Here is a 16,420-nt window from a genome sequence, read left to right on the forward strand (position 1 = left end):
ACAGATGTCTGGTGGGAGGGGATTCCAGAGGCGAGGAGCAAAGAAACTGAAGGTTGTAGATCCCAGTGTAGTCAAAAGGGCAGAAGGGACAGTGAGGAGTTCAGAGAGGTACTGCAGAGGGAGGTTAAGGATTGCCTTAAAGGTGAGGAGCGGAATCTTGAAATCAATACGACATTTAACCGGGAGCCAATGAAGCTGCTGAAGGACAGGCGTGACATGACTAATGCAGGGAGGTCTGGTGATGCTCCAAGTGGCAGAATTCTGAACCAGTTGAAGTTTATGAATGAACTTGAGAAGGGAGTTAGAGGATGGCAGTACTATTGGGTATGAGAGATGGATGGAGGCGAATATTGGTACGGAGATGGAAATATGAGACTAGTGAAACCAATAACAGCACGTCTGCAAAATGTGTTTTTGTGATTAAAGTTACATGTTGTTCATTTTGTACAATTACACAGATACTCGTCTATCTATCAAGATTTTGATACAAAAGTACCTGCTATCAGGCTGCCTTTGATACACAAAAATGTCAACTGCAGTACAGACAACTGACAGTGGTTAGCCAGAGACCTACTGGATGTATTGTACCTGAGGTAGAATAATGTGTTCAATGTCACTGGAGATTTGTCCACAGCCTCCAGTGTCAGTCTGGGAGTCGATCGTGTCCTCACAGTCTTTCCTGAGTCCCTGGACCGTTTCACCTAGAGCTGCTTTATTTCTGGTAAAACAACACCAATTATTCCAGAAGCAGGTTACAAAAACCTTTAGTGTGTAAAACCAAAAAGCAATCATGTTACCTGATGAGAATGATCTTGACTTTACATGGAGCATTACTCATGATGGCGGAGGCATTCTGGTGACTCCGGCCGTACAAAATCTGACCGTTAATCTAGAAGAAACACAGCGTCATGTAGTTCCTATTACACAACGCCTTTCCCCCCCTATTCACCTCTACATTAATCTTCCTTTCTGTCATCTCTTTCTAACCTCTCCTCCCCCGCCAACTCATCAGCTGCTCCTCTCCCACTACTCTCCTCCTCATCTCTATTACACGGTTGTTCATTACAAAAATCCGGCCCAGCACCAACTATCATTCAAATGGTAATTTGCATGATAAATCTACTGTGCAGGTACTCAACGCTCTCATCCATGTCTCCAACTGCCTTCTATTCTTCTCCTGCTTTAATTTTTGACTTCACTATTTTGTCTCTCTCCAATGGCTCAACCCATTCTTGGCGTCTTCAATCTCACACCATTAATCTGTTAATCCCTACTCACTCATTCTTCCATATTGTTCCCAATACCTTACCTCTAGAAGCTCATCCCCGATCTGTATCCTCCCATCTAAACCAGCGGGGCCTAGAGGGTCTATAGCTGCCACATAGACACCCATACGGGCCCTAGAGCCATCCTTGTTGCCCGTGAGGCTGATTCCCAGGCCGTGAGCTGCAGGGTCCTTCTCTAGCTCAATCATTTGGAGCTTTCCAGACAGACTGCCATAACGCTGAAGCATCTTTTCTAGGACACAGTTAGCAGACAGAAAATTGTTAGGAGAATGATATGATTGTTAAGCCAAAAAAAGTGTGGCAAACTACATGTAATGAGTGACACATGGAGACATGGGGAAAAGCATTACACCCTGGAGGAGAATGTGTGTGGGCTGCTGCATTTTGCCTGGAAGTGACTTGTTGAGGGTGTTTCTGACTATATACAGCATGATAGTATGCACCTTGTGTGCACAACTGTGCAAGGAAAAATGAATATAGAGCCACGACTGTGATTTATATATGCATACAAAGTGTTTCAAACCACTTGTAGCATCATGGGGCAACGCTTTAATGAATGGATTCATATTTTCTTTGCTTGTGTGCATGTGCAAGACACACACAGTTTCCTTCTAATAGTTTTACACTATTTTACTAATCAACAGTATAAAGCACCCTGAAGCTCAAACACACTAGAGCCAACTCCAGAGTGGGATCCTGATAACCCTAATCCAGGCGAGGTAACATGTCTCATAGTTACGCTCGTAAGAAATAAAACAATAGATGCAATTTGAATACAATTTTTTTTACTGCCAAAAAAGAGACAGAAAAAAAATTACTTAGAAACTAAAATGCATTCAAACAGAGTAATGTTACTCTTTCAAATGATGCTATACTTGAATAATATTTCTAAAATGTTTTTTTTTAGGCTTTAATCTGTTCTTGGTACATTATTTATGCAAACTGGCTTGAAATGCAGGTGGTTTAAGTGTCATATGGCTTAAAGTATGTCCCAGAATTTGACAATTCAACTGTGAGTGTCAGAAAATGTTTATCAGTATTAAAATCTATAATGGATGAGGATGGCACCTAGGCTTTTGAGGAGTCTTACTTCTGCCAGAGTCGTCAGCATCTTCAACTGCTCCTGTGACTGGTGTTGTGAAATTCGTAGGGCTTCTCTGATCCATTCTATCGGATGCTGGTGAAGGTACCTTGGGACAAATTTTGCATTATTGAACAAGCAGAGTTTGAGATGCCTCAGGGGTCCTTCAGGCATAAGTTGGACTACCCCTGAGGCTTGTTCAGTGCGCTTGATAAAGCACTGGGAAATAACTGATGAAGAGGATGAATTAATGAACGCTGTTTTAATGTCAGCTAAAAATAACATGAAAGATGACCAGAATCATGCATTATTTTGCAACTAACTTACAAGTGGATGGAAAAATAACTTCAAAAGAATGCGCTGACTCTATTTAGAGTCATGCATCTCCATCAAAGGCAAAAAACAAAGGGTTTAAACAAACAAGGTAGCTGCGAGGGACTACAAGGGTTCTATGTACAAAACTGCATGTTAATTAAGTTTCTGGAAGTTGGTTTGATGTAAATGCAAGAGTGCTTTTACAGTGTGGCACACTTGTGGTAACACACACACACACACACACTGTGCACCAACCTTAAACGGGGTGGGAATGAAGGGGTTTGCAGGGGAAGGACTAAGGAACAGACCACCAAGGTTCTCTGCTTCCTAGTATCATGTGGGGAAACACAGACATAGCTCTATATCTATGAAAAAAGAAATCCCTGTCTCAAAAAAAAACCTCTTTGAAGCTTCCCCATTCTTTTTTGGATTGCTGTGTAGGTGTTAATGACTCATCTATCTATATATAATATAGTGTGCACGAAACATTTTCTATACACTACAGCAACACACAGCCAAATATCAGTAACTGTGTAGGAACACAAAGTGAGAACTTCACAGCTTGTGTTCTCTCCCAGCGAAAACTAAAGATGTGGTCGCAACCTTTAAAAAACATGAAAAGTAGCTACTGCTCTTTAGCTCCAACGAGCAGTACTTCATATTTTAATGGACATGATTGTCTATACTAGAAAAGTAGTGGAAAGCACTATAATATCAAGGCTGGTGTAAATTTGAAATAAGATTTACGTATGCCATTGAAACAGGAAAAACCTTAATGCGAAGCTTAAAATAGGAAGTAGAGCGGTGTTACCCTGCTGCTGTGTGAGTTGGACAGTGTTGGAGTTAGTCTTTCATGGTTGATAAGAGCAGGAGACTGTGGGCGAAACACAAGACGCAGAGTAGGCATATTATTGTCTATAAAATTGTACACGTAATGCTGAATAATTACTTATTCTGTCAGTCAAATGCATTTTTACCTAATATGCATTGTGTCCACAAGACATAATAATGCAACCCCCATGCACAATGCTGCTGCAACTTCTGGTGGGACTTTCCAATAGAATATGCATTGCACCTTCGCTTTACTGAGTGTTGAGATTCAATGTGAAAGAATCTGAAGCCTCAGAAGACTCAAATTCATGCATGCATGCCAGAATATACAGAGTCTGCAGGATGCATAAAGCTACCAAAAATCTGCTATTTTTGGTTGTTTTCTGAGGTGCTGTACCTGAGATCCGTCTTGTCCAGACTGCACTAGAAAGGTCACAGTGTCTCCAGCTCTGCGGATGGCCTCCACTGCTTGCTCGTGGCTGGCACTTCTCAGGTCCACACCACATACCTTAGCAACATCAACAAAAAAGCACGTAAATACAATTTTCAGATCAGATCAGTGTAGATCTGTTTTTAAAGAACGCATTGATCATCTAAACTCCAAGTTGCCTTAAAATAGCCGTGCCCATTTATTTGCAATGCTGTCGGCTGTCTTTTTCAAAGAGACAGCTAGTGAAAAATTATATATCAAAATTTCTGACAGTTGACAATTTCTTTTATCTTGCAGTGTTGTACACACAGCTCAAACCTAATACAGCAGAATGGCATGTTTTCCCAGTCTTCACTTCACTTTGGTGAGTGTGTGCCCGCCGCTGCAGTTTCAGATTTCTGTTCTCGGCTGACAGGAGTGGAACCTGACATTAGTCTTCTGCTGCTGCAGCCCATCTGCCTCAACATGACATGTTGTGCATTCTGATGCTATTGTGCTTACAATGTGTGTTTTTCTTTAAGGACAGAGAATTTTTATTTAAGCTACTGTTTTTCTGTCTTTCTGTTTCCTGCAATCAGTCTGACTGCTCTTTTCTGACCTCTCACATCAACAAAGCCTTTCAGTCCACAGAAGTGCTCATTGAATGCCTTTTCAGAAAAAATATTTCACACCATTCGCGATGAACTCTAGAGACTGTCATGCACAGAAATCCCAGGAGACCAGCAGTTTCAAAAAATATTCAAACCAGCCCATCTGGCGCCATCAATCAAGCCACAGTCAAAGTCAATTTGACTGTGTTTCCCCATCTGATGTGCGATGTGAACATTAACTGAAGCTCCTGACCTCCATTTGCATGATTTTATGCATTGTACTGCTGCTACATGATTACCTGATTGGATAACTGCGTGAATAACCAAGTATGTTATGGCGGAGGGGGGTATAACTGCATTTTATTGTGCATTCCTGTATTATATAATGACGGTGGAGCTGAACCTTCAATCTTTGACCAATAACAAATAACAGGCTGCTGCGAATAACATTTTATGGGCATTTAAACAACAAATTGGCCATTAGTGTGTCATATTACAATCAAATTGGCACCTTTTAATACAGCAGAGACCACAAACAATATTGAATTCCAGTACCGCATACACAGTATGTATTATATAAATGCGTGCTCATGCAGTATGCACAATACCTTCTCCCTCTACCACACACAAACACCACTGGGTACCCAAACACACACACACACACATGCACCTCTTTCCTGCAATTTCTGATAACTGCGCCTCCTTCTCTGCTACACACCAACACACATGTCAGTTCCAGGCATTCGCATACCTCCAGTATCCTGTCTCCAGCCCGTAGGGTCCCATTACTTGCTGCCGGGCTGTCTGGGCTGATGTTCTTGATGAAGACTCCCCTCATCATCTCACCGCTGCTCAGTCTTCGGCCCATGCCTCTACCTCCCATTATGCTGATACCTAGGGACTGACCTGGTGCTCGCGTTAGTCGCACACTGAAACACAGAGTGTAACGCAAGAAACATTACCAAACACTGCAGAGCTGATATTGTTCTAACATTACTTTACGTATCTTAAAAACAGTGCTGCATAATTTATCCAATGTGTATTTTTGCTTTTTTCAGTCTCTGCTGCTTAGTGTTGCAAATGGAGATTCAATGATTTAGTCAAATAAAACTTAAAGGGAAACACAGAATAGTTTTTTTTAATAATTTTTTTTCTTCTTCTTTTTTATGCAGTGCAATATTTGTATCAAAGTGGGACACATTCTTTAATGCAATAAATGCAAGCTGAAAATTTTGGTACTGTAGTCGCTTTCTCTAAACTCAAGAAATATGAGCATGTAGAGTCTGTTGTGCACCATTAGCACTGCTGTTATCATGACCTGAAGTTGCCTGAATAATCTGAATAATATCTCATGATAATTATTAGATGACAAATTCACTAACCTTTTAGGCTGGTCCCAAGACACTGTAGAAAGAAGCCCCTCCTCCTTTCCTTCTTCTGCACCATCCACCGTTATCTCCACATCTGGCTTTGATGCCATTCCACCTGTATCAACATTGTCCCTTTTCTCTGCTGTAATGCCTCCATCTTTGCTCTTCAGAGGTAGAGATTTTGCTATCTGCCAGCTGGGGATTAACAAAAAGATTACTTTATATATCAGGTTTTAATATGTGTTTTTGAATGATTATTTTTGTGCTACAATGACTAAATGTATCTAAATTTACAGGCACCTTTCTGAATATAAAATACAATAGGAGAATAACAAAATGCCCAACAAAGAAAGAATCCAAATCTGTGGTATAATTGACACGTTTGGGACTATTATCCATGCAGATTTATACTCTTAAACTACACACTGTGAATATTTATACAAATTCAAATTCAATTTTTTTATTTGTCACATACACAGTCATACACAGTACGATATGCAGTGAAATGCTTATATACATTACATAATTCATTTTTTCACATCCATGTGCCCAGTGTATAGCTCCATACCTTTTAAAAAGAGACATATTTTTATTTACATACAACATTTTCTAATTGCAAATGTTTCTATTACGTGTTGTTGTTATGTTTACTGTGACTGTATGCACACAAACACAGGCAACCAAATTATGTGACATTTTGATAAGTGATCTATTGATATAACATGGATTAACAGAAAATGAATGAATTATTCAGTTTATTTATTCAGAAAAAATGCCAACTGTTAAGTTGTTAGAACTTTCAGAAGTGAGAATACCATACTCGATACCACATTTTCTAAAGTACTCGTACTCGTTAAAAGTCCCCCGATACTGAGGACCGATACCACGGTCTGAGACCTGTCTATGTTTGAGCAGCATGTAAGGGGTTAATCACAGGCACCGAGTGCCCGCCCCCAGGCCCCGGCTGCAGCTCAGAGCGGGGAGAAGGCGAGGCGAGACAAGTCAGCCGTGTGGAACTATTTCAAAGTGAACAAAGACGCGAAAACAAAGGTGGACTGCAAATTGTGCTCAGCGAAATTGTCCAGAGGAGGCTCTAAAGGTAGCGCATTTAACACAAGCAATTTAATCAAGCACCTAAAATCCCAACACGACAACGAGTACAAAGAGTTTACCCACGCTTATTTACCCATGCTTATTAGCACAGAGGAGCATAGCTGATGCTATAGCAGTGGGACGGAAAATAGTTGGGCATTTTAAACATTCCGCCTTAGCCAAGTCCCGCCTCGAGGACATTCAGGGACAGCTCAACCAGCCAATAAAGAGACTGCAGCAGGACGTACAGACGCGCTGGAACAGCACGTATTACATGCTCCAGTCCCTCATTGAGCAAAAGCGAGTGCTGGGCGTGTATGTGTCTATCTCACAGCTCACCAATGCCATCCTCGCCCCCTTTGAGGAACTAACTAAAAAAGTGAGCAGCTACGACGCACTAGCCTCTGATGTCATCCCAGCTGTGACTGTGCTAGTGAGACTTCTAAACAGAGAAACAGACGAACAAATTTCAAAATTAAATTTTGTTTTTTATAATTATTTATTCTGTAATATGTTGCATACAACATGCTTTTCATTTTAAATAAATGTTCTTAATTCCAAACTAGTCCCTTGTTTGTTTGTTTTTTGTTAAATTATAGGACTAAAGCTGTTACCTGTAAATTTAAATCATGTTTTTATTAAGTACTCGGTATCGGTATCGGCGAGTACTGAAATGCATGTACTCGTACTCGTTTCCAAAAAAGTGGTATCGGTGCATCCCTAATATATATATATATATATATATATATATATACACACACACACACATATACTGCAAAAGTGGAAGAAAAAGGTACAAAAGCAGAGAAATTTTCATGAATATGTTTAACGGTGGAGGGCTGTAATAAGCCCATGGATTTGAGTGATAGTGGTGCTATCTGCACAGCAGGAGCCTATAGCCAGTTAAGTTACAGAAGAGGGCAGAACAAATGGTTCCACCAGGGCTGAAAGGAGCGAGGAGAAGGGGGATAGACGCCAGGCAGGGAGGAGAGGGAAAATGAGGTGAAGAGAAAAACACCAGTGCAAGATGACTGAGAGTGCGAAAGAAATGAAAGACAGATGTAAGCACACACAGAGAAAGAAACAAAGACAATACATTGAAAGATAAGAGCGAAGAAAAGGCTGCAGAGAAAAATGGGAGTGAGGGAGGGAGGAGAAAGGCAGAGGTACGAAGACAGAGTGAAAGCAGGGACAGACAGAAGCGAAACAATTCATTTTCGCTGACAGTCAGCACTGAGATCCATAAGCGAACAGCTAAATATAACTCAGAGATTCAACAGTGAGAGAAGCTTTTGCCTTTACAACACAGAAGAATGGAGAAGAGAAAATACGTGCTGGAGGAGACTCACACTGAGCTGGCTGCATTCTGAAAACAATTGTTTCCTCATGGATACGGTTAATTAAAGTGTCAGATCATAATTCAGATCATTAGCGTGACTTAAGCAGCTGGGTAACTGAATGATGTGTTACAGTAATAAAGCCATAGCTGCTACAGCAATCAAAAGCCTATGGTTAAAATGTTAAAGCATGTATAGCTATTTCTTAGTCTGAATTCCCTGCAGCAAATGTATCAACTTGTAATAAAACTGGAGCCTTGAAGTCTAATAAACCTTTAGACAGGTTTATCTTGCACTCTGGGAACTGGGAAGGGATTAGGTGACCGTAAATAATAGGCTAAGACCTCTGGCTCTTATATTACCTCGTGTCTGAGGCTGGGCTGATGGTTGGAACTGTGACCGGGTCTTTATGAGGAGTTCTGAAGGATGCAGAAGATCTGATTGAAGTTGGATCCGGAGTTGTAGCTTTAAACTTGAGTGAGGAAGAAAGCTTGAGCATAGACAAAGCCGGGTGACTCGAGGATCCAGCTGGGTCCGCTGCTGGCTCCGGAGAAGCAGTCGCTAGAGTGGGTGAGGAAGAGGGGCTTTCTGTTGCAACTGATGCCAGAGGGGGCAAACACAGTCGAGTACGGTGTTCATCCACCTGGTGGGCTGGGACATAGGTTATACTGGGGGTAGGGGAATGTGGGAAAAGAAGTGTGGGAACGGGGTGAAAGCATTATAAACATTATTTACTTAAGTTTTACCAACACTGTTTTCTCAGCAGCACATTTGCTTTACTTCTTCAACAAAGAATGAGCAATGGGTTCTTAAGGAATGAAAAAACAGTCCCAGTAGTGAGAAATTTCTATAAATCATAAATTAAATATCAGTTGAATAAGAGAATAATTGCATTTTATCCACTGAAGTAATGGCAAGTTTTTAAAATGACTCTTATTTACTGCCTTATCAAGATAAGATGAGTTTAGTAACATTTTCATTTCTATAAAGAGGATTTTTAAGCAACCTCCAGCTTAGCTAAGTATAAAGCTCATGCAGGGGGAAACAGTGTGTCCAAAATCCACACAAAAGATAACAGATAAAACAAAATGTGTCAATTAGTTAAGTTATTAAAAGAGATTAAGTTATAGATTTTTTTTTGTTTTAAGTTTATAAAGAAGCTAGATGTGGTGACTTCCAGAAGTCTTTAGTTTATTTTCCAGCTTTAAAGCCAGAGCCAATAAAACTGCAAAGAAATGTGCTACTCGCTGTTTCATCCTTTGCCAAACAGAAACTGACAAATCATGGCAGTCTTCATGAAATCACTCACTTCTCTCAGAATGCAAATTAACCGCTTCTGCTGTCAAGTAGCTTGGACTATTAGCCAGCTAGCTTGCCTACAAGCACAGAGACATGTCTGAGTCAATTTATGCTAAAGAATATAGGGGAGAAGGGCTGTTCTCAGAAATTTTGCTTCCTTGTAAGGTGTCCATTTTGTCAAAAAAACACTGTACATCCATCGCTTTGCCTGGAGACTATCCTGGCTGTCATAGGGAAAAAGTGGGGTACCTCCTGGACAGGTCACCAGTTTATCATAGATAGAGGCTAACGTGGAAAGACGGACAAGCATTCACACTTGCAATCACCTGCAGCTGATTTAGAATTGCCAATTAACCTAAACCCCCGCATGGCTTTGGACTGTGGGAGGGAATCGGAGACAAGAAAACTCCCCACAAACAGGTCCTAGCTAGCCAGTGAATTCAAACCCCAGACCTGCTTGCTGTGAGGCAACAGCACTAACAACAAAAAAAACCTCCACTATTATTCAGACAGTTTTACTTGTTGACAATTTAACATTGAACTGAAGACAAATTAAGCCATATTGATGGACAAATACCACATAATAGCTAAGCAACTAAAAACATACCCTTTTTGTATGTCATACATGAATATTTTTTTCTCTTTTACAAACAACCTCTAATCCACAACAAAAACTGAAGTTGTCGGTCAAACGATATTTAGAGCTCTGAAAATACGGATGTGTCCCGTTCCATCTGAAAAATGGAAAAATCTTCTCAGCGTTTTTGTTTTACATAATCCCAGATCTGCCTAAGCCATGCTGTAAAAGATGTCAAGGACATCATTCAGCCCCCTCCTCCCACTTTTATTTTTCTTCTTTTTACACGGTGTGATGCTACTAGCAGACATGCTTTTTGAATCTGCTGAAAAAGCCAATTTCTATATTTCATTCAGGGTGGTAGATTGAACATGGTAGTCTACACTAAGCTGTTGTGACTGAGCCTTGTGGACAGCCTGTCTTGTCTGAAAGGAGGCAGTTTGATGGTGACAAGCCCTCACCCGTCTATGTGTCTTATTCTGAGGCTGCCAAAGCAACTCATCTGCCTCCACTCGCTCTTAGTTTATCTGAAGTGCTGTTTAGGAGTAGGCAGTGTGAGCACACGGTATGTGTATACTGATGAGTGTTTTTGTGTGTATATGATAGAGAAAGCCAAAACGCGTGTGTGTATTCGTCCGCGTGTGTATTGTGTGCGCATCTATGAGAGGCTCTTTAAAACGTTCTTTTATTCAGAAGCACACTGTTCAAGGTGAGATGAGTGATGAATTATTCAGAGATATTTCCCATAGCAGGAAAAGGTGTTTTTGGAGGTTAGACCATTGAAAGGCTGGTATGTGTGTTAATGTTTGTATGTGTGTGCCCATAAATGCAACACAGAGCGGAAGAGAGAGAGGGAGGGAGAAAGAGAGAGACTGGGAGAAAGTGAGTGGGTGTTCTGCGGGGCAGTGGGGTGGTGGGGGTGGAGCACATCGCCAATCAGCCAAACAAGCATTGCCAATGTGGAGCCATAACTGCTGATGTTAGAACAAGTAATAATTTATCCAATTTCCCCTTAGGCAATCTTTAAAATTTCATCACCTAATCTAATCTAACATGACTGCACTGCCTCAGTCAGCTATGACTGCAGTGTCAAAAAAAACAAGGTGGTAATGGAGATCCAAAGTGAGACGAGATCATTTATAGGTGATGATGCGGTCAAAGTCATGTGACTGCAGAGATGATGATATTGATGACATGCTTGTACACATTGCAGATGCAGGCTGTTACATTTTGCATGAGTAGATCTAACAAATATGCATGGTAGTCAATTACTTTTTCAGCAGTTGTTCTCAACATTCCCAAAAGACAACATTCTCTCCAAACTAATACCTTTGGTTTTCTTGTTTCTTAAAGAAAACTGTCTTTAAACTATGACAGCATGGAAAGTGCACATAAATGCAATGCAAATAATTGCATTAAGTAACTACTGTAACCCGCTAGGGTCTCTTCAGTTGGGAAAAACACTCACTTTATAGTTTTGGTAATTGCCTGAGGCCTTGAACCACAAGTTTTAAGTAAACAAACAGTTTTATTTTTTTGTGGTGCCTGAAAAACTTTTGAAAATCCGAAAACCTAAATTGTGTATCTGCCTTGTTTAACGAATGTATTAAACCACCTATCACAAAACAAGAAAACACGAATAATTCAGAAGGTGTTTAAAACTAATAATTATATTGTTATTTATTTGGCAAATAACCAGCTAAACGCACATTTTTATACCAAAATCTGAGAACAATGGACTTCAGTCAGAAATGTATCAATTCAAGCATCACATGTTTTCTCTTTAGAAATGCAAGTAAATAAATGTAATTTGGCATCTTAATCAAAAATAATATTGAATGGTGGATTAAGCTTTACAGAAACATTGTGGTAATTAAAAATACTGTTAATTACGGGCAGCTATGACATAAAACTTATATTGGATGGAGCATTGTTTATATCATTAATATACTCATGGACATTAATAGGTGTTTGTTGATCAATGGTCATGACAATTTGCATATTAATGATCAAGGAACTGACCTCACAGCCCATTGTTCAGTCAGTAGGCTGGTTTCAGTTCTTGTGCAAATGTACTGTTTGTAAGGTTGGGGAAACCTGCAGTCAGCTGAGACTGAAGAAGTGATGAGTAACGAAACGTTTCTCCCATTGAAAACGTGAAAACACTACGTCCAGATGAACAGAATGGGATTTACTTACCTGGATGATTGAGCATGTATCAAGTATATTTTAGACATTTTTGCAAACTGAAAATCAAAAAGTGAAAAATATTAAAGCATTCTGATCTTTAATTTAGAACTATGAATATTCCCCTTGGCAGCAACTACAGCCTCGAATGTTTTTGGGTAAGTCTTTAGTCAGCTAGTTTGCTATACAGCTTGATCGGGGAACTTATCCCAATCTTTCTGACAGGGTTCTCAAGCTCTTTCAGTCATCTTCAATTTTCTACACAAATGCATATGTGGGCTGAGCCAGAACTTTGGTTTGATGATTCAACGACTGCCCTGTACTTGACCTGAAGCCATGCTAATGCTGCCTCGGCTGTATGCCTCCATTCATTGTTGTGCAGAAAGGTAAGATCACTTACACTTGGAACCTCTCTGTTGTGTATGCATACACTACATACTCAATAACTGAGAATTATAAAACTATAAAACCTATTTTAGACATTTTTGCAAATGGAAGATCAAAAACTAAAATCTCGCACAAACGTTTTCTGATCTTTAATTTAGAAATATGAAGAAATCCCTCTGGCAGCAGTTTATAGCCTCAAGTATTTCAGATTTTAGGGTAAGTCTAAGTTGTACGCTGGATTGCTACACAGCTGGGTCTGGGCAGTTATCCCATTTTTTCTGGCAGATTTCTCAAGCAACTTCAGTCGTCTTGAACTTTCTCCACAGATATTGAAGTGGTTTTAGGCTAAACTTAAAGACTGTCCTTGACCTGACCTGAAACCACACTAGTGCTATCATGGCTGTCTGTTTCAGATCATTGTTGAGCAGAAACTGCCCTAAACTCAAGTCACTTACATTTGGAACATCTCTGTATTTAGCTGAGAAGCACACACAGTGTGTTGCCTTGTCACTGGTTTTAGACAGGTGATAGATAATAAGCAGTGTCTAGTGCTCAACAGAGATGGTGCTTAGAAATGTGCAAGAGAATCATCCCAGAGAATCTTGTTCCTTTAGTCCTTTAAATACCCCTTGTGGGAGGTTGTATGTGTTTTAATCAAGAGTGGCTTCAATCTTGCTGCTGTATCATAAAAGCACAGAAGTCCTTTGTGTTCTCCACAAAGGACTTCTGAAGCTTTGTTTGAGTGACTTTGGGATTCCTTTTATCTGTATGACACTGACACTGACAACTTTAGGATGAAGCAAAAATAATCAGCTGTACCTGACCACAATTTGGATGTGATAGTAAAGATTTCGTAAATGCAGAAAAATTCAAATGTAATTTAAAAAATGTACAGTTCTAAAAAATTTTTTTTGGTCATTGTAGTTTATGGTCATTATGATTTATGGCATTTTTTTAAAATCAAAATTAAATCTACCAGACAAGTATGAAAAAACTGAAAAGGTCTGAACACTTTTTATAGATCCCAGAAAGATGATTCTGTTCATCTGGACATATCAACTTTTTGAAATTTCTTTACCTGGAGCAAGCAAGTTGAGCAAGCATCAAGACTTTTTGTGCCTTTTACACTGTGCAAAAATATTAAAACATCGAAATAAGCAATTCAAAAAATACAGTTATTGTAATTTGGAGTAAAATGAAATAAAAAGTAATCTCAAAAAGCTGTACTGAATGTAATGTAAAAAAAAAAAAAATAAGACAGCTAAATCAAGTAAAGCTAGCTGCCATGGTTAGCTTTAGGCTTTAAAATAAAGTGTAAAAAAGCGTGAAAAACTACACATGTAGTTATTGATTTTTTTCCCTGTTTTTTTTTATTATTATTATTTATAGACGTTATAAAACAACAATGTAGCTTCCAAACCTGACAAATGAAGCCTCTGTGAAAGTGTGTTAAACCTGCTACCTGAAGTCTACAAGATGACATCAGCTGTAGTTGCAACACACTTTCAGTCTTATTAAAGTCTGCAGGAAAAGTGTAGAAGCTCATTTCTGTTAGTGAAAGAAATAAGCAGAACAGCAATGTCTGTATTTCTTAGGTTTTGTGTATACTTTAGGTGAGTGGTTTTTAGGGGTAAAAAAAAGAGTAGCACTGTCCACTCAGGTGTTTTTAGTTCTCATGGATGACCTGCACTGGGGACTGTGTGGGCATGTGTACTAGAGCATGTGCTTGACTATCGTAATGGTCTGACATTTGCTACATTAAGGTTGAGAAGCTACATCTTCCTCATTTTCAGAGGTTCTTTTGCGGTGACTTAGTCCAGTTTTAACTTGAATAGAGGTCTAATTAGCCATATTGAATATCTTTTTGAGAGTGCTCTTTAAAACGAGATAATTTGGCATTTCACAAGAACAATGGCTCTTTGTTTTTATTAAAATGTCCCAGTAGGTCACTGTACCACAAAATACCTAACACCCCACCTGGAGCAAGAAACTGAGACAGCTTGATACAAGTAGTTCATTTTGTCATTTGCACCTGGGATATTTCTGCTTTTTTTGTCAAGAGACCTTCAGAAATATAATTAGTTTCTTAATATACTTACTCTACTCGAGCCACAATCGTCAAAATAATTTTGCAAGCACAATTACTAAATATGTGCACTAAGTATAAGAAATCCAAAGGTTCAAGCAGCACTTAAAACACTGTAAAGGATGTAAACAGTACTGCACAGCCAGTCAAACAGTGTGTTTGTTTAGGGATTAAGGATTATTGAGAAAAAAGGGGCTCTGTTATGTACAGTAAAAAAAAAAAAAAAAGCCCTAGAGTGCTTTAGCCCTTTTGTTGAGCTTGACCATGTTTTCTGGGGGGCTGCGGGGATGTGACTGTCTCCTTACCTAATTTCTGGACCTATGACGGAGTGCCTGCGGAGCATGGCCCTGGCCTTGGCGCTGGTCAGGTTGGAGGTAGATTCTCCATTGATGGCCAAGATGGCGTCCCCCACCCCGAGCCTGCCATCCTGGCTAACAGCCCCCCCCTGGACCACACTGCGCACCAGCATGCCTGAACCGTCCTTGATAGCACTCACTGTCATCCCTGCCAACACGCACATTAACACACACACACACACACAAGCACACAAAAGCACAGGTGAACGGAGGGCTGGCTAAGGCTGCTTTGAATGCATGCCAAACAGAGAGACAGTCGCCCAAACAAACACCTGACAGTGGTATAATCAGCATAATCAAGACAGACACTAGGCAGATTAGCACACAAACATGGCTACAAATGCTTGACATTTACACAGCATCATCCCTCACAGTCACACCCACAAAAGGTGCACAAAGAGTGTCATGCACACTCACATCCACAGAGGGCAGAGGGCACAGGTGACTGACGAGTAACACATGCCTGTCACATAAACACCCGACTTTGGCATTATCAGTTTGGACACTAGGAGGATTACACAAACACTTCATTAATGCAAACAGACAGAAGCAGGTAAATCAGGCGTCCACACACACGCACGCCTCATGCACGCACATACACAAACCACAGAAAGGGAAGCCAGCCAGCCTGCAACAAATTAGGCAGTCTGGTCTATAGCTGCTGGCGTACTACGTTGCTATCTAACTACAATCCACAACACTATGGTCGTACATAATTTGAAATTCGTCAAAGAAATGACTTTGTGCTTATTTTTCATCATATAAATAGTTTATTGTCTTTTTCTTATTACATTCAAATTACAATACAATCATAGTGCATGGAATACAGTCAACAGAAGACATAGCTACCGATTTTGACAGGACAAACAGAAGACACATGTTTTAAAGACATTCAAAGAAATTATGGTGAATGTTTTAAACGTGCTCAATACTATGACACTGTAACCAGACAGATTTAAACATTACAAACTCTGCCAAAACAATGCTTAAAATGCGTTACGGTTATATCCAAATGAAATATTCTACATGGAAATCTAAACCTCTTCAAAAAGTAAGTCAAACAAATTCACACCAACTGGTTCACGCCAGGAATAAGCAACTACTAAATTAGCTGTTTATAGTCATGTTTTAGATGAGCAAGGCAAGAAAAAAACCCTTTTCACACCATCAAACCTTTTTCTTTGACAACCTGCTCT

General features: G+C 39.8%; 1 protein-coding gene across 3 annotated transcripts in view; it reads right to left on the minus strand.

Annotated features, from left to right (window-relative positions):
• The window catches only part of LOC146516816 (multiple PDZ domain protein), a 44,522-nt gene that overhangs the window by 10,495 nt on the left and 17,607 nt on the right, over window positions 1–16,420 (minus strand). For 2 of the 3 annotated variants that reach the window (XM_085164407.1, XM_085164405.1), the window contains exons 20-30: window positions 15,174–15,372; window positions 8,695–9,000; window positions 5,916–6,098; window positions 5,285–5,462; window positions 3,911–4,021; window positions 3,494–3,556; window positions 2,938–3,009; window positions 2,377–2,476; window positions 1,310–1,518; window positions 798–889; window positions 589–718 (exon numbers count right to left, since the gene is read on the minus strand). In XM_085164407.1, the coding sequence (XP_085020533.1) occupies window positions 589–718; window positions 798–889; window positions 1,310–1,518; window positions 2,377–2,476; window positions 2,938–3,009; window positions 3,494–3,556; window positions 3,911–4,021; window positions 5,285–5,462; window positions 5,916–6,098; window positions 8,695–9,000; window positions 15,174–15,372 (1,643 nt within the window). The remainder of the gene's footprint in view (window positions 1–588; window positions 719–797; window positions 890–1,309; window positions 1,519–2,376; window positions 2,477–2,937; window positions 3,010–3,493; window positions 3,557–3,910; window positions 4,022–5,284; window positions 5,463–5,915; window positions 6,099–8,694; window positions 9,001–15,173; window positions 15,373–16,420) is intronic. The other variant, XM_085164408.1, reaches the window with a different exon arrangement.

Source organism: Neolamprologus multifasciatus, chromosome 6 (genome assembly GCF_963576455.1).
Source record: "Neolamprologus multifasciatus chromosome 6, fNeoMul1.2, whole genome shotgun sequence".
In the NCBI taxonomy this organism is placed as follows: domain Eukaryota; kingdom Metazoa; phylum Chordata; class Actinopteri; order Cichliformes; family Cichlidae; genus Neolamprologus; species Neolamprologus multifasciatus.